At 37.2% G+C, this 27,466-nt stretch overlaps 1 protein-coding gene across 5 annotated transcripts in view; it reads right to left on the bottom strand.

Moving 5' to 3' along the window:
- Window positions 1-27,466, bottom strand: part of MYO9A (myosin IXA) — a 224,388-nt gene that overhangs the window by 61,691 nt on the left and 135,231 nt on the right. For all 5 annotated transcript variants that reach the window (XM_056128796.1, XM_056128797.1, XM_056128798.1 and 2 more), the window contains exons 16-22: window positions 23,956-24,031; window positions 21,148-21,291; window positions 17,607-17,646; window positions 9,566-9,688; window positions 2,853-2,933; window positions 1,880-1,990; window positions 993-1,115 (exon numbers count right to left, since the gene is read on the bottom strand). In XM_056128796.1, coding sequence (XP_055984771.1) covers window positions 993-1,115; window positions 1,880-1,990; window positions 2,853-2,933; window positions 9,566-9,688; window positions 17,607-17,646; window positions 21,148-21,291; window positions 23,956-24,031 — 698 coding nt within the window. The remainder of the gene's footprint in view (window positions 1-992; window positions 1,116-1,879; window positions 1,991-2,852; window positions 2,934-9,565; window positions 9,689-17,606; window positions 17,647-21,147; window positions 21,292-23,955; window positions 24,032-27,466) is intronic.

Below are 27,466 nucleotides of genomic sequence, written 5' to 3'. Positions count from 1 at the left end.
AAAGTAATAATAAAGGTATACACAAGGGACAATGGAATAATTAATCTTCCTAAAAATATCAAATAATATGAAAGTTCTGAAAAACAGGAAAAGTGTTTTAATTAACAAGGTTATCAAAGTATTACTGAGCAGGAAGGAAACACAAAGGAAGAAACATTAAGAAATAATTTTCATACATTGGGCAGAAGGAATTAAATGGAATAACAAATAGACTTGAATTCAAAAAAGAAATGTTTGCTGTAAGATAAATAATGAAAGCCAAAGAATAGAATTTAAATGAGAATATTGCTAAAAGAAAAAATAAAGATGAAAATCATTTGTAAAAAAGTAAAGCAAATTTTTAAATAGAGAAAGGAAAAATTAAAGTGAAAAGCAAATCAAAGACTATGTTTTCTACCCTAAGAATATAGAAGTGTGACAAGAGTTAAGGTACATCAGTGGTATTACTGAATGACAGAGCTAAATATCTCAACCTTAGAATCAACAACACTGAACTCATGAGACTCCAACTTAAAACAGTTCCTGTCAAGATGGCAAGCTTGGGATGAGGGGACAGGAGAAGGAAACTGAGAACACTGGTGGAGGGAAGTTGACACTGGTGGCAGGATTGGTGACAGAACTATATGTCTAGAACCCTACTATGAGTACCTTTGTAAATCAGTGCTTTAATAAAATAAAATTTGGGGGGTAAAAAAATATAGAAGTGTTAACAGAAAACGAGAGTAGTAGATTAAGTAGGAGAATTAGATCAAGTTATTTTGGACAATCTGAAGAAAACTTCAAGAAGCTTTTAAAATTATAGTCACAAATCCAACATGGTCTAGAAACTGAGTAATACTGACTATACTACTAAGTGAAAATCTTAACCATATCAATTTTTTTTATGATCTAGGAACACTATTTTTTTAAAAAAATTCCCATAGGCAAAGACTGCAATTATTATTTAAATACATAAAATGCAATCAATTTTGATAAGGACTGTATATATTTACCATGGATTTTCCAACTTGATAATTATCTGGATTAAGATTTATTTTCCTGAAGAAATCCTGAATATTAAATTTGGATGGAATAATATTTCGGGGAAGGAGCACATGGAAATGACTCACAAAATCCTAAGAAATAAAAAATGTAAAATTAGTATTAGTAATGAGAATTATATATAAACAAGATATTAAACTAATTATCTTACCAATTCTTTGTTTTAACTCTTTTAAACGGGGTAAATAAAGAAACTACTTGTTACTTTAAACTACTAGAGACTATTTAGGAAAAGCATATTGAGTGGGTGAAGATATATTCTATATATTTTATCATCAAAGGGATTTGAAAGAAGAAAAGCATGGCAGAAGAAAAAATAGTAGTTATTTTTTTTTCAGATTTTATGAACTTAGAGCACTTGTTTTGCATGTTAGAGGCCCTATACGCAATGCCCTGTGCCACAAAAAGTAAAAATGATTTAACAAACACCTGAAATTCTTAGAGATAAATTAGCAAACATTGCTTACTAAGAAAGAAAATCATCAAAAGAAAACTTTTGGGAAAACCAAATGGAATTTTTTCTTTTGAACTAGGTAGTTCTGATAGAATTACTTCAGTTATTAGAGTAATCGATATGGAAAAATTACATTCAATAATCTTAGTATATTAGGCTAGAAGTCAGATCAAAGGAGAATGGACAAATACTGAATTTCACTTCAAAACAAGCTTAATGATATTATTGTTATTAAATAATGTGGGTATTCTTTTTCCCTCTTCAGTTCTGTATACAAAAGATGAAGGTCAAGGAAGTATGTATGTGATTTCCCAAATTAACCTGATGTGTATAGATATATCACTGTAAAATATATAAATTTAAATGTCACTATAAAGGCATCACCTGGAAAGAATATTTGCAGCTGTATCCTGACTGGCGAATTCGAACAATCTCCAGCATCCCAGTGTACCGAAGCTGTCTAAGCACCAAGGTATCATTGAACCTTAAAGGTAGCTAAGAGAGAATAATTGGCAAACACAGTAACCAAGAAGAGATCACCAACTTTATGTTTGTTCTTATAAATATGGAAAACTTTAAAAGAACCAAATGTAGAAAATGATTGAATATTTTGCTATTCAGGCTGTAAACGATTTTCCCATGATAAACATAAAGACGACAAAAGTTCACATATATATTTTTGCAAAACCGTACTTAGGGAAACTGTTATAGAAAAGAGGAATTAAGGCTGTCCACACTCCTCACTCTTAATAGACAATAGCCACTAGACATGAAAAGTGTCAAGCAATTTCTTATGGAGTTCATAGTTGACACCCAAACAAGAGAGATTATAATAGGATATCAACAGTTACATAAAAATTCTTCTTTTCTCATGAAGTTTCAAGAAGTACTTGCTTTTCAAATTCCAAGAGATATTAAATCAAGACCATAATAAAGAACTTACAAGTTAAATGAAATTAGAAAGACATGCATATAAAACATAGGACAAATTTTCTTTAAAAATATTAAAGATAGCTCTTCCTATCCACATATTTTCCTTAAAATTTAAATGGATAGCTGAAACATTAGTACTTATTTTTTAAAAAGATTTAAAATGTCTTTTTTTAAAAAAAAAAGTTTAAAATCTTTTTTAAAAAGTAACCTGAGGTGCCAGAGTGATACAGTGGGGAGGGCATTTGCCTTGCACACGGCTGACCGAGGTTCAGTCCCTAGCAATCCCTGGATTCCTCTGGGCACCACCAGGAGTAATTCCTGAACAAAGAGACAGGAGTAACCCCTGAGCATTGCTGGGTGTAAACCAAAAAGCCAAAAAAAAAAAAAAAAGTAACCTGAGCTCTTATTTACAAAACATTTTTACCTTTTCAGCATTAGAACGAATACATTTTACAAAATATGGTTCTGCTTGACCAAGTGTCTCCATCAGCTTGCTTAATGAAGCCTGCAAGAGAAAGCAATTAATTAGCAATTTTCCCGTTACCAAACAAAAATGATAGAAAAATAAGCAAAATTAATATACACAGAATAGTATACACAGAAGTAAGTTTGCTGCTGGAAAGCAAATTTTGTATATTTCCATACCATTTTCATTAAAGATAATTACCCAAGAATAGCCGAGATCAGTACCAGGAGGATAACTCCATGGCTTAGAGGCCAGCTGGGCATTCTAGGGGAAAAGGCAGCTCAGATAGAGAAGGGAGCACCAAATAAAGGGTGTCTGGAGAATCCTCCCAGGATGGGAGATGCATGTTGAAAGTAGACTATGGACCGAACATGATTGCTACTCAATGCCTCTTTTGCAGACCACAACACCCAAAAGGAGAGAGAGAACAGAGGGGAATGCCCTGCCACAGAGGCAGGGTGGGATGGGGGGAATGGAGGTGGGAGGGATACTGGGATCCATTGTGGTAGAAAATGGGCACTGGTGGAGGGATGAGTATTTGATCATTGTATAATCGAAAGCCAAGCACAAAAATCTGTAAGTCTACAACTGTACCTCATGGTGTTTCACTAATAAAAATTAATAAAAAAAAAATAATTAAAGGATGGCAGTTTGCAGTTAAATGTGATAGGTTGACATATATTTAAGATCATTGTATAATCGAAACCCAAGCACAAAAATGTGTATGTCTACAACTGTACCTCATGGTGCCTCACTATTAAAAACTAAATAAATATAAAAAAAATTTAAATAAATAAATAAATAAAAAGAATTGTTTACTTTTCTTCACATTTCATGAAAGTTTTATTCAAACTCAAGCAAACTAGGAACATTGAAAATCACCCAGTATAGCGTACAGTAAGGTAGTATTCCTTGCTTTAATCTGTAGCAACGTCCCTCTTTCATTTCTAATAATGGTTTATTTGCACATGACCTATTTTTCCTGATTTATCTGCTAGAGGCTTATTGATTTTTTTACCTTTCTAAAAATACTTTGTAAAAAATTCAAGTGATAACTTTCCTTTTTTCTGCCTTTCAACTGTTTAAAGATATTACTCGTATTTTCTAATGACTTTCCTTTCCTACCCCAACCCTCAACTGCATTTAGGATTTTCTTTTCTTTTTTCCTTCTATTGAGTAAAGGGAATCCAAGCTGTGCTCAGGAAGCCCAGGAATCCATCCTGACAGTTCTTGGCTAGAGGCCCCGAAGGTGTGGCACTCCTCAGAACTTATCTACTCAGACAACCCGAGCAGAGCGTGCAGGCTCTAGGGCCAGACCCAGTGTGCCTGCGACCTCTAGAGCTGCACTCCTGCAATGCTGCGGGACCAGGTGGTGCTAGGATGAACAAAGGTTAGCCCATGTAAGGCATGCATCTTAATCTCCATATTATTTCCCCATCCCCTAGGAATTATTTTTTGTGCCCCTCCATGTCCCACAATTTTCTTTTTAAAAAAATTTTCCTATTTAGTTAAAGCTGTGATTTACAAAGTTATTTATAGTTGAGTTTTAGGCACCTAATGGGCTTACCTCATTTATTTCCCTCTTCTCAGAGACCATAATCTGACAAGATGCATCATCTATCCTCGAAGTTTAACCCAATCTTTTGTCTAGTTTTGATTAACAGCCAAAAGGTAATTCCTGTTTCAATTAGTCTTTCATTAATTCTGATGTTACAGTTTTAAATTTTTTTTATGTTTTTTTTATTAGTGAAACACCATGAGGTACAGTTATAGACTTACAAATTTTTGTGCTTGGGTTTCAGTTATACAATGATAGATTTTAAGAAAAATAAACATTAATTCATAAGAAGGGCATAGAATCAAAGATATTTGAATGCGATCCATCTCCACCATTAATAATACATTCACATGTACAACAATATAAGTGTCATAAAAATGTTGAGGGAAAATTAAATAATGTATATGTATATATTCATTAAAGGATCTGAAAAAATACAGCTCACTGATCATTATATCTGGATGTTAAAGTTTCTTTTTTTTTCTCCAGCTGTATTCAATTAATAGAAAATTGACTGCTTTTGTAATTACTATTTAATAATGTTAAAACGTTAACAATGACGCTTTTTCATTTTTTGCTAAATATATGAAGACAATTTGAGAATATCCCAAATTCCTGATTTGGGAGGATTTAAGAAGTATTACAGGATTATAACTATATTTTATTACAGTGCTCTCATGAACAATTCAGATGTATTAATGATTTTGTTGCTGTTTTTGTTTTGAGTCACATGATATTCCTTGCTCTGTGCTCAGTGATCATATGTGGTGCCAGGGCAACAAACCAGAATTGGCCATGTGCGAGACAAGCACCTTAACCCCTGCACCATCTCTCTGATTTCTTAAAAACTAACTTTGGTATGCATGCATCTGTGAAAGAGCTAAGGTATCAAAATGAAGATTATTTGCTCTAAGTACATAATAGTAAAATTACTTTTCCTATTTAGATCTAAGCTCGTTCCCTTTTGGTTTTTTTTTTTAGGAGTATAACAAATTTTATTGGAAGTGTTGATTAAAGGAGAGAGGAGAGAAGAAAGAGAGAGAAGAAAGATGAGAAAGGAAGAGAGAAGAGAGAGAGAGAAGAGAGGAAAAAGAAAGGAGAGAAGAGAGAGACAGAGAGAAACAGAGAGACAGAGAGAGAGAGAGGTCCTCAAGAGAGATTATGGGCTTCTCCAGAGAAGAGAGCCCCAGTACACATCCCAGCATTTAAGTATAAATGTATGAAAGTACACATCTCAAGAGTGGAAATGTGGACAACACTTGTGCCTGAGCACCACATATGTGTGGCAGCAACACGTGTGCTTGAGCTGCAGATGTGCACTCAAGTTTCCTTTTGATCAGAATTTGGCTTAATCAGAGGAAATGTGATTATGAACTAGCTACTCTATCAACTATGACTCCTCTCACAGTATTTTAATAAACTTACTGTTTTACACAGAAGTTACGTATATTCACCAATCAGCATGATCTCCTCCTAGAATCCATCCATGTTAGAAATTAGAATGTGAAGAAAGTTCCACAGCATAGATACTCCTCCCAGTTGACACATATTTCTTTTTAATATTAAACACCATCAATTTATAGGATTATGAGTTAAGAGGATTTTTTTTAACTAATAGCAAAGCCGCTCCCTATAATTAATGGTATTTCTTTTCATTTACTTGTGCTAAATAATTTGGGGGTTTTTGTCTTTTTTTTTTCCTCTTTAAGAGAAAATATTCAACCAAACAATCTTCACACACTTAATTTTTTTCTTAGGTCTGAGGTAAGATCTAAAGTAAAGTGACATTTCAAGCCATTCTTTATTCAAAGGATTATGCTTATGAACTATAAGGATTAATTGCAATGACAAGATATTAGAAAATTTGCACAAATATATTGGATTTAAAAGAGAGCAGTAAGAAACCGAGAAATAGCACAGCAGGTAGGATGCTTGCCTTGCAGTAGATTTGATTCCCCCATATCCCATATGACCCCCTGAGTACTACCAGAAATGATCCCTGAGCAGAGCACTAGAGAAAGCCCTGTGGACTGCTGAGTGTGACCCAAAAACCAAACCAAAGCAAAACAATAAGAAGAAACATTAGGGAAATAATCTAGTAGGTAAGGAGTTTGCCTTGCATGCAGCAGACCCCAGTTTGATCCCCAATTATGATCCTCTAAGTACCACCAGTGGTCACTCCTGAGCACTGAGACAGGAAAACCTCCTAAGAACTGCCAAGTATGGACCAAAAATATATATATATTTATTTTGCTCGAGCGGGCCCAGTAACGTCTCCATAGTGAAACTTGTTACTGTGTTTGGCATATCGAATACGTCAGGGGTAGCTTGCCAGGCTTTGCCGTGCAGGCGAGATACTCTCGGTAGCTTGCCAGGCTCTCCGAGAGGGGCGGAGGAATCGAACTCAGGTTGGCCATGTTGGCCACTTGCAAGGCAAACGCCCTACCCACTGTGCTATCGCTCCAGCCCATACAGCTATGAGTGGATAATAATTTTTTTAAAAAAAATTAGTTACTGGGTTATAGTGCTGTCAGCAGGTCAATCTGTACCTGTGAGGCGAGTGCATTAGCAGCACTGTCAGACTTCCAGATACCCCAAAATTGCCGCTGTGCCTCTGGCCAGATCCCAAAATCTTGGGGCAAAGTTTACCAAGAAAGCAAATGGCCAAAAGTTAGGTATGTGGGAGACACACTCACAAACCACCTTCAACTCAGCTATATAATTGGAGGCAAGGCCTCTCTGGTTCCTGATAGAACTGCTAATGGGCATGATCCCAGAAACTCAGAAAAAAAAATCTCAAAACCCACGGCTTTTGGAAGAGATATGTCTCGCCCCACAATGGGTTACCAGTGCCTGACCACCCAGGGGGGAAAGGGTGTTGTCCCTCCGCCTGCTTCCCCTAGGTGGCTCAGTGGCCGCCATCCTTCAGAGGCCATTGGACAGTCAGGTTTGAGCCCGCAATGACAAGACATGTGGGGCCTCACGGGATGTGGGTGGAGCCGGCCCTTCCCTGCCCACTCCAACGAGTCACCACCAACGAACGGCCTCTCTGGCTTCTGATCGAGCTGCTTAATGGCCATGAGTCCAAAGACTCAGAAACAAATCTTAGAACCCAGTGACTTTTGGCAGAAATGCGTCCGGTCCCTGCAGCAGGTTACGGGTGCCGGGCCACCCCAGGTAGGAATAGGTTTAGTGCCTTGGCCTATTCAACCTGGCGGCCCAGTGGCCGCCATCCTCCAGAGGCCACTGGACAGTCAGGTTTGGACCCGCAGTGACGAGACATGTGGGGCCTCATGGGATGGGGGTGGAGCTGGCCCTTTCCTCCCTGCCACAACAAGACCCCGAGTCGCCGCCCATGAACGGCCTCTCTGGCTCCTGATCAAGCTGCTTAATGGCCATGACCCCAGAGACTCAGAAACAAATCTCGAAACCCAGCGACTTTTGGCAAAAATGCATCTGGACCCCGCAGCAGGTTACTGTCGCTGGGCCACCCCAGGGGGGAAAGTGCTGTCCCTCCACCTGCTCCCCCTTGGCGGCTCAGTAGCCGCCATCTTCCGAAGGCGATTGGACAGTCAGGTTTGGGCCCTCAGTGACGAGACACGTGGGGCCTCACGGGATGGGGGTGCAGCCAGTCCTTTCTTCTCCGCCCCAATGAGACCCCAAGTTGCTGCCCACGAACGGCCTCTCTGGCTCCTGATCAAGCTGTGTAATGGCCATGAACTCAGAGACTCAGGAACAGATCTCAGAATCCAGCAGGTTTTGGCAGAAATCCCTCCAGATTTAAGTGTTAAAATTTCAGAATTTCAAAATCTTGCAGCCAATAATGCAGCTGCGCAACATCATATGTTATTCATAACCAGCAATAGAAAACAAACTGTCTACTGTTGCCTTTTCAGCAGATCTCAGTGTTGGGGTAAAATACCAAATAATAATGGTGGGTCTGGTATCAAAATATTGAATGTAATCAAAGTAGAGAGAGTAATGTGGAAATCATCTGCCCCACAGGTAGGGGGAGGGTGTGGGACAGGGGTACACTGGGGGATTTGGGGGTGGAGAATAGGCATTGGTGAAGGTACGGGTGTTTCATTGTATGACTGAGACTTAAACCCAAAAGCTTTATAACTGCTCTCACGGTGATTCAATAAATAAAATTATAAAAAATGAAAAAAAAAATAAAGTAAGGTGGAGGTCATTCCCAATTCAATCAGCCTAATCTTGGCTGAATAAATAGCTGTACTTCTACATAAAAAAAAATAGTTAATAGTGAATATTACTTCTGTTACAGAAATAACTTTTTTGGTGGGGCAGGGGCACAACCAGCAGTGCTCAGGGGTAACTCCTGCCTCTGCACTCAGGGAATCACCTCTGGCAGTGCTCAGGAGATCATATGGGTGGGAAAGTCGGGGACTAAATGCAGGTTGGCAGTATCTGCAAGGCAAGTACCCTACCCTCTGCACTGTTTCTCTGGCCCCAAGCATAGTGAAATTATGCAAAGCATTGTAGCCATCAGATTTCTGATTCATTTTCACAAATGCCTCACAAATGAAAGATTGTTAGAAAAAGCTATTTTGAGATAAAAAGGAAAAACCTGGCAAAATATTCTGAAAAATTAATTTTGGAAGCTATGTGCTTAATTTATTATGATAATATTTCTAAGTGTGCAGACACAATAAAAGGAAATGATTCCTACACATTAAAACTAAAACAAAGGAGAAAAATCATACAATCTCACTGAGATAAAATACTGATGGTAACAGCATATAGTTTAAACCAGCACAGGGAAAAAACACATCACTACAAACACTGATTATACCTGCACAGTAGTTTAAAGTCATATTTCTAAACATATTTTAATGGTTATATTCTAATAATGTACAGAATTTTGTTACCTTGTCCCTCACACTGAAAATTTTGAATATGTAAAAATACAAGGATGGAAAAAAGGCACGTGACGTTTTTCATCTTTGGCATTTCTCACCAAAACAACCACTAAAGCCTGGCCTTTTAATCACATTAATCATTTTACTCAACAAATTATTTCACTCAGGTATTTGCAGATCGGTAATTCTGACTTTTCAATGACAGGTATCTCATAAGTAAAATGGGAAATAACCTGAAACTGGGCACTGATGCTGGGAGGTTTCTTCTTCTTGTGCAAATGAAGAAGAGACTTGGTAATGCGATCCTGCAAGGTCTGTCTTGTCAGGTGTTTTAAGGAATTTATTTCTAGCAAGTTCTGAAAAAAAAAGAGGGAGAAGGAATTCAAATTACTCACATAATTTTATCTAAAAACAGGTAAAAACAGAATTACACGGTGTTTGCATATGACAGTAGTGAACGTGAAGGACTGATTTTCAATATGCATTCTACCCTCCTCCTGTTTTATAGAAGCTTAAAAAGACATTTACCAAACTCCCTTGTACCTTTATTTCTGAATGTGGCAGGCACTCATCAATTAGTTTCCCACTCATGAAACCAGGATGGCTTTGACTACTAGTCTGGTTCTTCTGGTAAGCATATACATAAAGTACTCTTACTTTCTTGAGTTCACAGAGTGTAGACACTACTTTTATGAGTGTTGAGAGACAGAGGCTAAGGCAACAGATTTGTTGCTGAAACCCTAGAAAATACATGTTATCAACAGTGGTAGCAGCTTCCTCCTGACATCTGGATTATACCACAGATGACGTGCACCTGAAAGCAGCAGCAAAGGTGGCAGCTTTCTGATTTCCCAGCTTTCTTACAAGATCTGAACGCAGTTCTGAAATGCTATTTTAATACTCCCATTAATGACAAATTTATAATGAAGTAATTTTTCTTTGTGTAAAGAAAGATGAACTTTACATTAATAATTAAAAGTGAAGTAGCTCAGCCTGCAATAAGAGAAGTGTAGACAGCTATCCAAGGCTTGGCTCTGCTCAGATCAGCCTCGGTCCCCGAGAGCTAGAGAAAGGCTGTGATGGGCTCATGAGAGAGCTCAGGAAAGCCACTGTCCCTCTCCCGGTCAGGAGTAAACCCCACCCAAGGAAGTACACTCTGCTTCACTACAAGGTCACATGTTTCTTCACACCTCCATAATACACCATAAACATAAAAAGACACCCTAATTGTAGGTGCCTAAGCTCTCACCAACACACAGAAAGAACTCCAAACTGCAAAGGTGACAATAGTAAAGCAACACAGAAACCCACCAGGTTTAGTGAGTGAAGATGTTAGGCCAAATGACCCAAGCAGTAATAATGAGCTACATAACCTCTCTGATAAGGAATTAGAATAGAATTGTTGAGGATGCATAAGGAGCTCAAAGAAACAACAGAATGCACAGCCAATAAAATACAAGAGGATATGAGGAAACTACAAACAAAAATATAAGAAATGACAGATCTGAAAAACCTGGTAGGTGAAATGAAAAATTCACTCAAAGTCCTCAGCAGCAGACTAACTGGGGCCGGAATCAGTGAGTTCCAAGATGAGGTACAGAGAATTTCTAGACAATAGCATAAGATGGAAAAAGAGCCTCAAAATAAACCATCACATGATAAGAGAACATCGGGATGAATTTTGGAGGAACAACACAAGAATCACTGTGGTCTCAGAAGGACAGGAAGAAAACCCAGATGAAGAAGCAACTTTGCTTAAAAGCTCCCAGAGCTGAAGAGTGCTTGCACCCAGATACAGGAGGTCCAAAAGGTACCAGCTAAAAGAAATTCAAATAAAAAAAATCCCAAAACACACCCAAATCAGAACAACAAAATCCATAGAAAGAATACTGAAAGCAGCAAAATCAAAGAAGGAAATTACTTAGAAAGGAGCATCCCTAAGATTTACAGCAGACTTCTCAGACAAAACCCTCCAAGCCTGAAGGTTATAGTGGTGGGATATAGTGAAAACCTCAATAAATGAACACCTTACCAAGAACACTTTACCCAGTCAGCCTCTCATTCAGATTTAAGAAAAACACACAACTTCACAGATAAAGAACAACTCAGAAACTTCAAAGACTCAAAATCATTGTTACAAGAATTAAACAGGCTACTTTAGATAAAACAAGCCCAACAAATACATCAAACTCCTGCAGAAAGATGGCAAAAAACCCTTAACAATAATCTCTCTCAATGTCAATGGGCTAAGTGCACCAATTAAGAGCCACAGAGTGGCAGGATGAATTAGAAAATTGAACCCCACACTCTGCTGCCTGCAAGAAACACATTTGAATACCCCCCACCTTCTCACCTCTCCCCCTGCCTCTATCTTCCCTATACTCTCTTTTGTATTGCTTGAACAGAGGAAACACACTCAAAGTCAAATTCTGGAAAACAGTCCTCCAAGCAAACAACCCCTTCTAAAATGCCAAGGTGGCCACACTGGTATCAGAGTGAATCTATAACATAGATTTCAGATTCAAGAAGGTCATAAGAGACAGTGAAGGCCATTTCTTTACTTTTTTCTTAAATGTAGAAGTACTGCTATTTATTCAGCCATTGGTTAAGCTGATTGAATTGGGTATGAACTTCACATTAATTTTTTTTTAAGTGAATCACTGTGAGATAGTTACAAAGTTTCACTGTTTACATTTCAGTCATACAAAGATCGGACACCCAATCCTCCACCAGTGCACATTCTCTCACACTAATGTCCCCGGCATCCCACACCTTCCCACCCCTCCTCCTGCCTCTATCTCCCCTATACTCTCTTTTGTATTGCTTGTTATAAATAGCATAAGATGTCTCATGGCCACAAGAGTGGCTGCATGCTCCTGATATTCTAGAATTTTAGATAATTAGGGTGTGGAGAAATCTCTGCAGTGAGCTGCTTGGTTCAGAGTTTCTTTTGTGTGTTTCTGGATTATGGCCGTTAAGAAGCTTGAGTAGTAGCTGAACACCATTTCTTTTCTTTTCTTTCCTTTATTTTTTTTTTATTGAATCACCGTGAGATATAGTTACAAAGCTTTCATGTTTGAGTTTCAATCATACAATGATCAAATACCCATTCCTCCAGCAGTGCACCTTCTCCACCACCAATACCCCCAGTATACCCCCTCTTTCCAACCCTCCCCTTGCCTTCATGGCAGACTATCTCCCCCATACTCTCTCTCTACTTTTGGGCATTATGGTTTGCAATACAGATACTGAGAGGTTATCACTTTTGGTCCTTAATCTTTCAGCACACATCTCCCATCCCAAATGATTCCTCCAACCATCATTGTCTTAATGATCCCTTCTCCATTCCAGCTAAAGGGCCATTTCTTAATGATCAAGGGATCAGCACAACAGGAAGAACTCACACTCCTAAACACATATGTAGCTAATGAGGGACCAGTAAAATACTTAAAACAACTGCTAATAGACTTGAAGAAAAACACTGATAGCAACACAATAGTAGTTGGAGATTTCAACACTTCTTTGTTACTTATTGATAGATCAATTAAACTAAAGTTCCGCAAGGAAATACTTTATTTGAGGGAAGAAATAGAAAAGAGGGAGACAGTAAATAGCTAGCTAGCTAGCTAAATATGTAAATGGCTTTTCATCCCCAAAAAGCTGAATATACATTCTTCTCCAGTGCACGTGAAACATTATCCAAGATAGACCTGCTGGGCCAAAAAACATACCTCCATAAAATCAGGAGGACAGAAATCGTATCAACTATCTTTTCAGACCATGATGCATTGAAAACAGAAGTTAATCAGACACAGAAACAAGAACCAAGTCAAACACCTGGAAATTAAACAGCTCACTGCTAAACAAGTAATGGCTTAGAGAGGAAATTGAAAGATTCCTAGAAACAAACAGAATAAAGACATGAGAATCAGAATTTGTGGGACACAGAAAAAGCAGTGTTAAAGAAGAAAGGCTGTAATGCTGCAAGCATTCATCAGGAAGGAAGAAAGGGCCCACATAAATAACTTCACAGCTTAAGATCTTGGAAAAGGACCAACAGAAGGAGCCCAAACCAGGCACCAGGCAGGAAGAAGGAAATAATAAACTTAGAGCAGAAATAAATGAGGAAGAATTAAAAAAATAAAATCAAAAATTCAAAAGATTAATGAAACCAAAAGCTGGTTCTTTGAGAAAATAAATAGGATCTATAAACCACTCACAAAGAAAGAGAGAGAACGCTAATAAACTGCGAAAGGAATGAAAGTGGGACATCACAACAAAAAACACAGAAATTCAATGGATCATTAGAGATTAATTTGAGAATTCTTATGCAACAAAATAAGAGAACCTTGAAGAAATGGATAAATTCCAGGATTCCTATAATCTCCCAAGGCTGAACCAAGATCTGAAATACCTTAACAGACCTATCACTATTGAAGAAATTGAAATGGTAAACAAAATTCTTCCCCCAAACAAAAGCCCAGGCCCAGATGAATTCACTAGTGAATTCCTTCAAATCTTTAAAGAAGACATACTACCAATCCTTTTCAAACTTTTCCAGGAAATTGAAGAAACAGAAATACTCCCAAACAGTTTCTATGGAGGCAAATATTTCTGTGAAACCAAAAGTAGACAGAGACACCACAAAGAAAGAGAATTACAGGCCAATATCCCTGATGAACAGATGCAAAGATCCTCAACAAAATACTAGCAAATAGAGTCCGACAATTCATCAAAAAGATCATATACCATGATCACGTGGGATTCATTCCGAGGATACAAGAATGATTTAAAATTTATAAGTCAATCAACATAAAACACCATATCAATAAAAGAAAAGATAAAAATATATGATTATATCAAGAGATACAGAGAAAGCATTTTACAAGAGTCAGCACCAATTAATGATAAAAAAAAAAACTCTCAACAAAAATGGGAGTTGAAGGAACCATCCGCAATATAGACAAAGTCATCTACCATAAGCCCACAGCAAGCATTATTCTCCTTGAAAGATTTTTATTGTTTGGCTTTGAGTGTGGGGTCACACTCCGTGATGCTCAGGGGTTACTCCTAGCACTGCACTCAGGAATCACTCCCGACAGTGATTGGGGAGCCATATGGGAGGCCAGGGATTGATCCCGGGTTGAGTGCATGCAAGCCAAAAGCCCTGCCCGCTGTACCATCATTTTGGTCCTACGAGCATATTCTCAATATGAAAAACTACAGGCTTCTCTCTAAGTTCAGGCACAAGACAGGGTTGCCCACTCTTCCCACTTCTATTGAATTTAGTACTGCAAGTACTTGCCAGAGCAGTTAGGCAAGACAAAGGTATCAAGGGCATCCGGATAGGAAAGAAGTCCAATTATCACTATTTGCAGATGATGATACTAGACAGAAAATCCTCAAGACTCTACCAAAAAAAAAAAAGTCCCTAGTAAAAAAAGGGTTTGTATAGTAGAGTGGCTGATACAAAACCAATGCCCAAAAGTTCATGACTTTCCTATATATAAATTAATGAAATAGAAGAAATATTTTTAAAAACAATCCTGGTAACAATTGTCCCTCAGAAAATCAAGTATCTCAGATTAGCGTAACTAAAGAGGTGAAGGACCTATACAAAGAAAACTACAAAACACTACTTCAAGAAATAAGAGAGGACATAAGGAAACGGGGACACATTCCCTGTTCATGGACTGGGAGGATTAACACAACACTATCAAAATGACAAGATTCCCCAAAGCGCTATACAGAGTCAATGTGGTCCCTATAAGGATTTTTCAAAGAAATTAATCAAACACTCCTAAAATTTATATGGAATAATAAACTCCCACGAATAGTTAAAGCAATCCTTGGAAAAAAGAACATAGAAGGCATCACCTTCCCCAACTTCAAACTATACTACAAAGTAATTAAAATAGCATGGTACTGGAATAAAGATAGACCCACAGACCAATGGAATAAAGTTGAATACCCTGACACAAACCCTCAGATATATGATCACATACTCTTTGATAAAGGAGCAAGAAATGTGAAGTGGAGCAAGGAAACCCTCTTCAACAAGTGGTACTGGGAAAACTGGGCAAGGTACATGAAAAAAATATATATATAAATATATACACACACACACACACACACACACACACACACACACATAAACTCAGACCTCCCTCTAATACCAGGCACAAAGATCAGATGAAAATGGATTAAAGACCTCAATGTCAGACCTGAATCCATAAGGTACATGTAGGAAAACGTAGGCAAAACTCTCCATGATGTTGAAGCTAAAGACATCTTCAAAGATGAAATGTCACTGACCAAGCAAGTGGAACCAATGGGACTACACTAAGCTAATAAGCTTCTGCACCTCAAAAGAAACAGTGACCAAAATTCTCATGGAATGGGGAAAATTACCCAATACATCAGATAAGGGGTTACTACCCAAGACGGTAATTGGTAGAACTTTACAAGAAAAAAGTCTAACCCTATCAAAAAATGGGGAGAGAAATGAACAAAAAACTTCCTCAAAGAAGAAATAAAAATGACCGGAAGGTACATGAAAAAAATCCTCTTCATTCCTAGTCATCAGGGAGATGCAAATCAAAACAACAAAGAGATACCAACTCACACCACAGAGACTGGCACACATCAAAAAGAACAAGAGCAACCAGTGCTGGCACCGACAATGGGGAGAAAGGGACTCTCATTCATTGCTGATGGGAAACACTGGTTCTGCCTTTTTGGAAAACAACAAGGGCATTCCTCAAAATGCTAGAAATTGAGCTTCCATATAACCCAGCAATACCACTTTGGGGAATATACCTTGGGGGCGCAAAACCACGCAGCCAAAAAGCCATCTGCATTTCTCTGTTCATTGCAACACTATTCACAATAGACAGAATCTGGAAACAACCTGAGTGCCCAAAAACAGACTACTATTAAAGAAACTATGGTATATCTACACAATGAAATACTATGCAGCCACCAGCAAAAATGAAGTCATGAAATCTGCTTATAAATGGATGAACATACAGAGTATCATACTGAGTGAAACGAGTCAGAAGGAGAGAAATAGAATAGACATAGAATGATTGCACTCATTTATGAGATACAAAAACCACAGGATGATACTAACATCCAAGGAAAGTGGAAAAAAGGGTCAAAAGGATTAGTACATGATTGGAAGCCTGTTTCAAGTACTGAGAGAAAAGGCTATTGGGATAGAGAAGGGACCACTATGACAATGATAGTTGGAAATAATCATTCTGGTAAGAACTGGGGTGAAAATAGATAAAGGAACAAACATGATAACCAATCAGTACCAGTATTGAAAACCATAATGCCCAAAAGGAGAGAGAGAGAAAGAAGAAAAGTGCCTGCCACAGAGCAGGCTGGTGGTGGGGGGAGGGGGGAGGGGTGGAAAGGGGGGGGAGAGGAGGGGGAGGAGGGGGAGGGACTGGGGACATCAGTGGTGGGAAATGCACACTGGTGGAGGGATGGGTGTTGGAACATGACTAAAACCCAACCATAAACAGCTTTGGAACTGTGTATCTCATGGTGAATCAATAAAAAGGAAAAAAATTAAAGACACTTTTAACTTGAAAAAAAATAATTCCAGTAAATCAATAAATACAAATTTTTCTAAATAAAAATATTATCATGCCTACAAAAGGGACTGCAACAGATAAAATTATATCTGTTATGTAAAAGTGAAAAAAAATAATGAAGTAGCTCACTACCAAAACCACCTAAAGAGAACAACAAATTCTAACATATTCAGATTCTATTACTTTCACAGAAATGGTAAAGACTATAGCTCAGGATCTATTTCTATGCTTCTTTCTTGAGCTTCTTCTACCTCTAACAGCTTTGCATTATTTTTCCAGTGTCTGCTGCAGTTCAACAATGGTACTAAGAACATGAAATTGTTTCCGTCTAAATTGGCTAAATCCTTATTCCTGTGATCTAGAATTGCACCACTTAATGAAACTTTTCACAAGCAGATTAATTCTCCAATCTTCTTCAGCACCGTTTCCATCAATTAGGAGATGCTCACTCCCATGGCATGTGCACCCTCAAGACAGTTTTGCGACCTATGAAGCTTGGTTCATTTCATTTAGCATTGTTTCTAAAATGGAGCCAGCTGAATGCACATATTAATCCCAACTTTAAATATAAATATTTCTTAACTTTACATTATAGATTACTTTCACTAGGAAGAAGGAACAATTATGAAGTAAGGCAGTAATGAAAAAAAATTTTTTTCATAATACTCACCTTAGGAAGGCCAGGCTTGGGTTTCAAGTTTTTGTTTCTCCTAGAGACAAATCACACATTTTAAAAATAACTACAAAGATTAATAATTTCAAGGTCCTTACACATATACAACAGATTTCACTTATACCCATTCATACCCATCTCTGTAGCACTGTAGCACTGTCCTCCCATTTGCTCGAGTGGGTCCAGTAACATCTCCATTGTGAGACTTGTTACTATGTTTGGCATTTTGATTATGTCATGGGTAGCTTGCCAGGCTTTGCCATGCGGGCGACATACTCTCAGTAGCTTGCCGGGCTCTCTGAGAGGGATGGAGGAATAGAACCTGGCTCGGCCCGGCTGGCCGCACGCAAGGCAAATGCCCTACTACTGTGCTATTGCTCCAGCCCATACCCATCTCTAAGAGGCAGAAAACAATTATTCAAGTAATTAGGCACCTCTGGTAAACTTGAGTACACCACGAAAGGAAAAGAAGAAATGCATACTCTGTAATACAGGTAAAAACAGATTTAAGCCTGATGAACATAACAAAACATTGTATATTCAGAGCTCAAGCTTCCTTTTCTGTTGGATGTAAATAGGATTCAGATTTCTTTTTTACTAAAGCATATAATTTTCCACCTTGAAAAATTCTCTGCTTTTACTTAGTCATGTTCATAACTCAACAAATTCTTTAATCAACATAACAAATCAAGACTTTTGACATGGCTACATATCAAAAAGTTTGATTCAGAAACTTGATTCAGAAAAGTAAGACATCAATCTAGTGTATAGCACCCAAGTATCCCTTAAGAATAGGGGTTTGCGGCCTGTGCCAGGCTGTCTTCACCAGGACACCTCAGAGGGGAGCTGGTTGAATTTCCCTCCCCGCCCCAAGCAGAGCCCTGGCAGCCGAAAACCTCCTGAACCCAGTCACAGCCATGCTCAAGGTCACTCTCCACACACTCCTCACCCATGAAGGAACCAAAAGAGGAACACAGGTATGTGAGACCTGTGGCTGAGATCTCCAAGTCTTCTTGGATCAGGACTGGGCCTTCTCTACCCAGATCCCCAGTTTTCCAGTAGCTTGGCAGTGACACCCACAAACTGCCTCCTGGCACCATGTAATCTCATCGACGGCCAAGACTCAGAGACTATAAAACAAAGCTCCCAGAAGAGAGCAACACAGAATTTTCTGGAGTGTGCGGCCACATTTGCAGCCACGCAACCTCTTAAACTCTAGCCCACTGATGTACATAAAGTAGCAAATGCATGTGTGGTTTTAACATACTTGCTTGTATTCTTGTATATACTGGCTTAAATGGCCCCCAGAATGAAATACAACCTTTACACACTTCCCTCTTATTGTGGTGGGAAGATGTTTGCTGTTTGGGTGGGTGTCTGAATATTATCTGTAATGAACTAATGTGAACTACTTTATGAAAATAAAATGTAAAAAAAGTGTAAGAAAAAAACAGGGGTGTGGATTATGTGGGTCAACAATTTTCTTATAAACATGACATGAATGTATGGTCATCAATAATTAATACAGCATTATAAAAGTATTTTTTTCTTTTGATTTCCTAAACTTACCTAATTTTAAGTATGCAGTACCATAATACAAAATATGTGATTTATATGTGTTTTAACAGTTTATCAGTAAGGCTTCTGGTTAATGGAAGTGTATTAGAAATTAATTTGGAGTGATATCCAAGTTAGGTATGAATTTCAATTTATGCATAAAGAGTTAGTACCTAAAGGTATGTAGTTAAAGGGTCCCTATGTTGTTAAAGAGTCAACTGTAATATAAAATGAGGATGGATGGTAATATCACCAACCTCTGACGAGCTGTAGCTAAAATTAATTCACAATTCTGGAATATAGCAAATCTTACATAAACTGACTCTAGTAATTTTGTAAATCGGTAGCTTAGAAATTAAGCAATTAAGGATCTTCCCAGGATGGGAGATGCATGCTGAAAGTAGACTATAGAACAAACATGATTGCCACTCAATGCCTCTTTTGCAAACCACAGGACCCAAAAGGAGAGACAGAATAAAAGGGAATGCCCTGCCACAGAGGCGGGGTAGGATGGGGAGGATGGGGGGTGGGGGGATGGGAGGGATACTGGGATCACTGGTGGTGGAAAATGGGCACTGGTGGAGGGATGGGTACTTGATCATTGTATAATCGAAACCCAAGCACAAAAATTTGTAAATCTACAACTGTACCTCATGGTGTTTCACTAATAAAAATTTTTTAAAAAATTAAGCAATTATATTCAGTCATACCTCTAGTTAGTAGTAAAAAAAAAAATTATGTTTAGGAGATAGTACAAAGGGTTGGAACTAATGAATTCCATGCAAGAGCCTGGTTCCATCCTTGGTATGTCCAGTAGTGATCCCTAAACACCAAGTCGGATTAACCCATGAACACTGTGATCTGTATCCCCCCACCAAAAGAAATGCTTAGAGACCTGGGAATTGAGGTCAAAGACCTATAGCATGTGCCTTGCATGTGTGAAGCCCCAAATTTTATTCCTTCATTCCATGATTCCTCAAGCACTACTGGGAATAGCCCTATCGGCCCCAAAACACTGCAAGAGTGGCCCTACTGGGTGCTATCATTGGGTGTTGCAGTGCACCTGACACTAGGTGGCTGAGTATTGGGGAGTGGATCCTACTGAGCACTGCTTAGGCAGCTTCAAAATCAAAAACAAAGAAAGGAAAATCACCTACAAAGAGTCTGGAATATGCTGAATTGTAGGTAAGAAATTATGGGACCTGGGGAATAGAGTGCTTGCCTTGCATATGTGACTTCAGGGTTCAATTCCCCAACACACACACACACACACACACACACACACACACACACACACATATTTTTTACAGGCCTACCACGCAGTTATATCTATGCTCTCACACTATTTTTTATCATCAGGAAGCATTAAATAACTGGGTAGTCAAGTTCCATTCATCCATTTAATAGGGAGATTTTCTTTTTTTTTTTTTTGGGGGGGGGGGTTACACCTGGCGATCACAGGGGTTACTCCTGGCTCTGCACTCAGGAGTTACTCCTAGCGGTGCTCAGGGGACCATAAGGGATTCTGGGACTCGAACCCAGGTCAGCCACGTGCAAGGCAAAAACCCTACCCACTGTGCTATCTCTCCAGCCCCCCAATAGGGAGATTTTCATGCTTAATTTGTTAAGACTGCTAAATTAAAGGCCAATTTTAGACACTGCAAATCCTAAAAAAAAAAAAAAAAAAAAAAAAAAGTAAAAACAGTTTTAACTGGAATTTTCTGGAATCCTAAAATGAAAGATCCTCATTTAAAAAATACACACACATACACACACACACACACACACACACATATCCAAACACAACTTTCCAAGGAGATAAACAAAAAACACTAGCTTTATAATAGCTAAAATAGCGCAGAATACAACCTGAGTTATTTGACTCAGAATAATGCTTAACCATCACCATTCTTTCTTTTCTTAGCCATAAACCTTAAGTTACTGATAAAAAAGCAATCCATATTAACTGATCAATACTAACGTGAGAATTCCATGGGCCCTCTCCAGAAGTTTGCTGCTAGCTGAGTTAGCGAATATCCCATCTTTATCGAGCAGGGAGGAGTTACTTGATACTCTATTCTGGCGAATCCCAGTTCTGCTATTCCAGGTTATATCAAAAGTATCCCTGTTAAAGTTAAACAGTACAATTCATTAAGACATCTCTAACAAACTCTAAATTGCTTAAGTAAAATAAAACTTAAATAATGAAACTTATTTAAAAAGAAAAATACAGCTTAACCACCAGAAGATGGTGGTTTTACCACAGAGATTATCAATCAACTAGCATTTGCTGCATCCTCATTCAGATAAAAAAAAATTCTATGGATTACCACATTTGCATACAAAGTTTCATGAAGATGAACACAGCTCTCCAAAGAAATCATAACACTAATATCACTACTATTGGTAATCTCTTAACCAGTAAACACTACTGTGTATACCGTATAACGTTATATTTTTGCCTTTGTTAGACTGTGGAACATCCAAATACTACTAGGAATGTACAGTTCTAATAGGCCTTCCTATTCTGTAGAGTATTTAATTTTCATCTGGAAAATCAGATCTTATTCACACACTCACTATGCACATACATGCCAAAGTTACTAAACTCTTTCCATAAGCCGAGTAATATTCCAGGCACTGGAGATAAGAAATAAAACACAGAATTATCAGTGATTACAAAATAAAAAGTTACTAAAGGGCTTTACAGGTACAATTAGAAAATTGGATTCATATTTAAATTTCTCTAGAAATACATAAAAACATTAGTGAAATAATTTTAAGTAATAAATCCTCTAAAGTAATGTACAAGAGAAAAAACTTTAAGATAATGTATAAGAACAAGAACGAATACATTCCTGAAGAATGGAAAATATATTAGTTTCTCCACAATAACTTGAAAAAGTAATCCTGAAATAACTGGAGGAAATGCTGAGAAGCTTTCCTATTTATTCTGCAGACTTCCTAAAGGTTCCACAATTAGTGTTATCAAGAAGTACGAGAGGAGGGTTTAAAAGAGGAGCACCAGATGAAAGTTAGTTTAAAAATCAGATAGGAGATTTTATAATTAATTATGTAGATTTAAAACGTAGCTCATAGTTTTTACAACACAACTAAACATAGTTTACACATAGTTTACATTTTAAACAGAAAAAACTTTAAAAACTATAGGAATGACTACATAATATTTAATGTTCAATTTAAACAAAAATTATCATTATTATGACATTTAGAGTTTTCTATTATTATATGATTTGCTAATCCTACAACCTACTTATATAAATACCCAACTTCTACTTTTCCCCAGAAAAAAATGACAGATGAAATATATATTAAGACAGGTCCAACCAAACTGACTCTTTCACCTGATTTATTAAAAAACAAAAAGCCCACACAGATCAGTTCCAGGTATACTGATACTAAAAGTACAATGAAACATAAACTAGGAATTACAGAGCTATAACTATTAAACTATATGGGACATGGCGCAAAGCGCAGAATTCCTTTCTCTTACCCAAACTTTATTTATTTATTTTAATAATTTTATTGAATCACCGTTACGAGAAAGTTACAAGCTTTCATGTTTGGGTTACAATCACACAATGATCAAACACCCATCCCTCCACCAGTGCACATTCCCCACCACCGATCTCCCCAGTATACCCCCCCTTCCCCACCCTCCCGCTATCTCCATGGCAGACAATATTCCGCATATTCTCTCTCTACTTTTGGGCATTATGATTTGCAATACAGACATCAAGAGGTCATCATCTGGTGCATTATCTACTTTCAGCACACAAACTTCTTTTAAAGGTTCCGCAAGGTTAGGGATCTCTAATGAAGAGCTGAGAACAATGTCAAATAGACTAAAAGTACATAGGACATCAGATTAATGAAGAAAGTAACATGCAAATATAATGGCGGATTTCATCTCTAGTCAAATGTGACAGTGAAGAAGGAAAGTCTTATTTTATACTCTATTAATGAGAGGAAGTAGTTCAATTTCCAGGCACTTAAGATAAACAAAGTTAAGTTTAGCTACCTAAGAAGTTTTTCCTAACAAGCACAGTTACTGAGCAGAGTGACAATGTACATTAGAAAGACACAACGACTCAAATTAGAAAATAAAGCAATGAAGTAATACTTGACTCTTAATGTTATACCATCCTTATCACCAAGGCACTGAGCTCAATTCTCTTGATGTTTACAATGTAGATGCTAAACAACGTTATTCAGTTCATATAAAGTACAACTGCTTTGTTTTGTTTCAGTTTTGGAAATGATACACTTGGTGGTGCTCAGGGATATGCTCAGGGTCATTCCTGGAAAGGCTATGAGAAACAAATATGGTGCAGGGGATTGAACTAGGATAAACCAAAGGCAAGCACCTTAATCTGGCTACAAAAAGATTATCTTTATAAAAAAATGTTATGTGTGAAGAACAAAGAAACTGCAAAAAAATGCAAAAAATTGCATTTATTACTTTCAAAATTTACTCAATTTTTCTTCACTGAAAGTAATAAATGATAAACTTTGGTTATCACACTAATCAAAAAAAAGTATTGTATAGTTTGATGTAATCCAAACTATCTGAATCTCTTTTACCAATAAAATTTCACCATAGAATGCAGAATGATCTTTGAATTTTGCTATTACTTAAAGCAAATTTCTACTGAAGCCAACTAGTGCTATTTTTTTTCACACTTCAAAAGTATGATAAAAAAGTATTCAAGAATTCTAAAGTTATTTCTTGCATGCTTCCTCAAAAAAATTAATCAAACATACTTACTGTTGGTTTTTTTCATTTAGAGTATTCATGCCCTGCAGATCAGAAAGAGGAGTTCTAGGATTTCTCCGTGTTATACCTAACATATAAAAAAGGCAGAAAAATTCAAATCAATGCTAACATAAACATAAAATAATTTTCCAAAACCAAATGAACTTAATGTATTTCAACAGTACATATTTGCCAAACAGGTTAGGAATGGTACTCCATGACTGTCACAAATCTGACAACCAAAAATAAACCCAAATAAAGGTATTTAATAATAAGCTTTTTTATTTATCATAATTTAAACATTAATATCAAGAACTATAGATATTTAGAAATTTTCAAGTTTTTTTTTTTTAACTTCATTTTCTCATCCTTTATTGCATTGTCTTGAATGGTTTGTTTATTTTTCTTTTCTCCACCAGGCTTCTTTAGGGCATGTCACGGTCCTCCCATTGTTCATCGATTTGCTCGCGCGGGCCCAGTAATGTCTCCATTGGAGACTTTGTTGTTACTGTGTTTGCCATATCGAAGACGTCACGGGGAGCTAGCCAGGCTCTGCTGTGCAGGCGAGATACTTCGGTAGCTTGCCGAGCTCTCCGAGAGGGGCGGAGGAATCGAACTCGGGTCAGCCATGTTGGCTGCGTGCAAGGCAAACGCCCTACCGCTGTGCTATCGCTCCAGCCCGAAATTTTCAAGTTTTTTATTTTAATATTGAAAATCTACTTTGACTCCTTTGTGTCATTTTTCAGCATGTATGTGCACAAACAAAAAAAAATACACAAACAGAAATATATAAGGAGCACTTGATATTGATCACCCAGATTTGAAAGTGATAGCCTAATCCACCTCTCTTTTTTATCTCATCTCAACAGTATTAATACCAAGATGATCCACATGTTTAAATCAGCATTAGATGCCTTAAGGAGGCTATCATAATGAATAATGACTTGAAGTGAAGAATATAAATCAACAGAAACTCTCAGTAGAAAAATGGAAACTGTGAAAAGGAACAAATACTACTCAACTATAAAGAAGATGAAATCTTGCAACATGTAAGAATCTTGTGTGGATTGCACTTAGTAAAATAATTCAGATGGAGAAAGACAATTAACTGCATGACTTCATTCATATGCAGAAGATAAAACTCACAGCAAGTGAGCGGGAGCCATATTACAGCAGGTAGGAAGCTCGCGTTACATGCAGCAGACCAAGGTTTGATCCCAGGTACCACACATATGGTACCTAGAGTCCTTCGAGAAGTGAGCCCCGAGCATAAGAGCCAAGAGTAAGTCCTGAACATCATCAAATGTGGCCCAAAGCCAAAGAAAATAGGGCCAGAGAGATAGTACAGTGGGTAGGGCATATGCCTTGCACATGGTGGCCCAGATTCAATTCCTGGCATCACCAGCCCCCCCAAGCACTGCCAAGAGTAAATTTCCCTGGTTGCAGCCCCAAAACAAAGACAAACATACAAACAAAAAGAGAAAACAAAAGGTCACAGAAAAAAGCAAAAAGGAAAGAAAAATCTTCAGATTCTGACAATAGAATAGAGGTTACCACAGAAGAAGAAGAGTAGAATAGCTGGGAGGGAATGTGTATGTGGTAAGTAAAAATTAGACACTTGGTGGCAAATACAGTACAGTATATATAGTTGTTGGAAAAATTACGCTCAAAACTTATATGGGGTTCTAAATCAAAGTTGCCCAAGCACAAAAATTTGTAAGTCTACAACTGTACCTCATGGTGTTTCATTAATAAAAATTTAAAAAATAAAATAAAATTTAATAAAGATAAAATAAATGAATTTTCTGTATTAGTTTAAAAAGTGACCTTCTTAAAGTAGTGTAATAAACTTGAAATCAGAGAAATAAAAATCATCCAATCCAAGGCCCAGAGCAATAGTACAATGGTAAGGGTGCTTGCCTTGCACACAGTTGACCAGAGTTCGATCCCTGGCGTTCCACATGGTCCCATGATCCTTAGCAACCCATATTGTTCCCCTGAGACCCGCCGTAATCCCTGGCAGCACAGAACCAGGAGTAAGACCTGAGTACCACTGGGTATGGCCCCAAACAACAACAAAAGAAAATCATTCAATCTGAATAGAAAAAAACAATACAGAAGATAAATGAAGTCAAAAGAATCTTTGAGACAATATCAAATAATCCTAAAACATGTAACTGTGACCAAAAAGAAAGAAATTGTGGCAAAAAATATATAATACTGGCCAAAATATGCTAAATTTGATTTTTTCAAATGAAGCAAAGGATTAATAGGTGAATTAAATAATCCCAAAGGATAAAGGCTAAAGATTAATATAAATAATATCTAGGGAGATCAGTCAAATTACTAAAACCCAAAAGCAGAGGACAAAGTTATATTAAAATATGATACATGACATCTGTTTATCATGACAATTAACATATGCCAGAAGAAAATGGACATCTTTAAAAGTAAAAAGTTCTCTAACATGTAATCATGTTAAATATACGTACACTTTCTGATACAATACTCCTCTCATAAGTTTTATTACAGGAATAAAAATGTCTACAAAATGACACAATCAAGAACATTGACAGCAAGAGCTGTGACAAGAGCTCAAAATATTACACTACCCTATATACACTGAGACATGAATGATAAGTACAATGTACATATATAATTACATGTACATACACACATCAGGAGAAAAATTACCTTTCATAGAATATGTCTACCAGGAAACTCAGAGAAACTCGAAACAGAAAAATAACATATATGATTTCATTTCTGTAAAATACTTAGAAAAACAAAAGTACAGCAAAAAAAAAATCTTATAAGTAGTGTCCTAAAGAAGGAGGGAGAATGTCTAAGAGTTAAAAATATAAATTTACCTTTTCCCAATATTTTCAATGTTTTAATATTTTGATTTGTCTCTTAAATATAGTAAGTAATTTTTAATTGTGCAATCTTTTAACTACTTGTTGAAATTTGTTATTAAAATATGTATCAGATTTTTTTCCACCTTATTATTTTATGCTTTGTTTCTACTCCAACCAATGTATACTTTTTTCCATCTTCTACCAAATTGCTTTCTCTATATTTTCATTTATACATTTTTTCCTTGAAAGTTTTGCACTCTTTTATTATCCTTGAATTATGAACATATGGATTTTAAATTATCTTTTTTTTTCCCCTAATACAAACATTTTAGATGTTCTGATCCTAGCATCCCTTTACCATCAAAAGATTTGTTTTATCTTCACCTTGTTTTCTCAAATCAGACATTAGTACTAAGTTTTTAAAAGTAATTTCTTTTTACTCTATACTTTTATCTGATTGGAGGAGTGGCCATATCTGACTATTCCTGGTTTTGTGCTCAGGAGTCACTCCTGCCAATGTTCATGGACAACAGATGGTACAGGAGATCAAATTGGGGTAAGGCCACATGAAAGGAAATTTCTTTACCCCATGAATTAAGTCTGGTCAGTAACTGCCTTTTTTTTCCCCCCCAATTTACAGAAGTAGTACCAATTTCATTATAAAA

The sequence above is a fragment of the Sorex fumeus genome, unplaced genomic scaffold, assembly GCF_029834395.1.
Source record: "Sorex fumeus unplaced genomic scaffold, SorFum_2.1 ptg000067l, whole genome shotgun sequence".
Taxonomy (NCBI): domain Eukaryota; kingdom Metazoa; phylum Chordata; class Mammalia; order Eulipotyphla; family Soricidae; genus Sorex; species Sorex fumeus.
The sequence above is the reverse complement of the archived record's forward strand: the minus strand, read 5'-3'. Positions and strand labels throughout refer to the sequence as shown.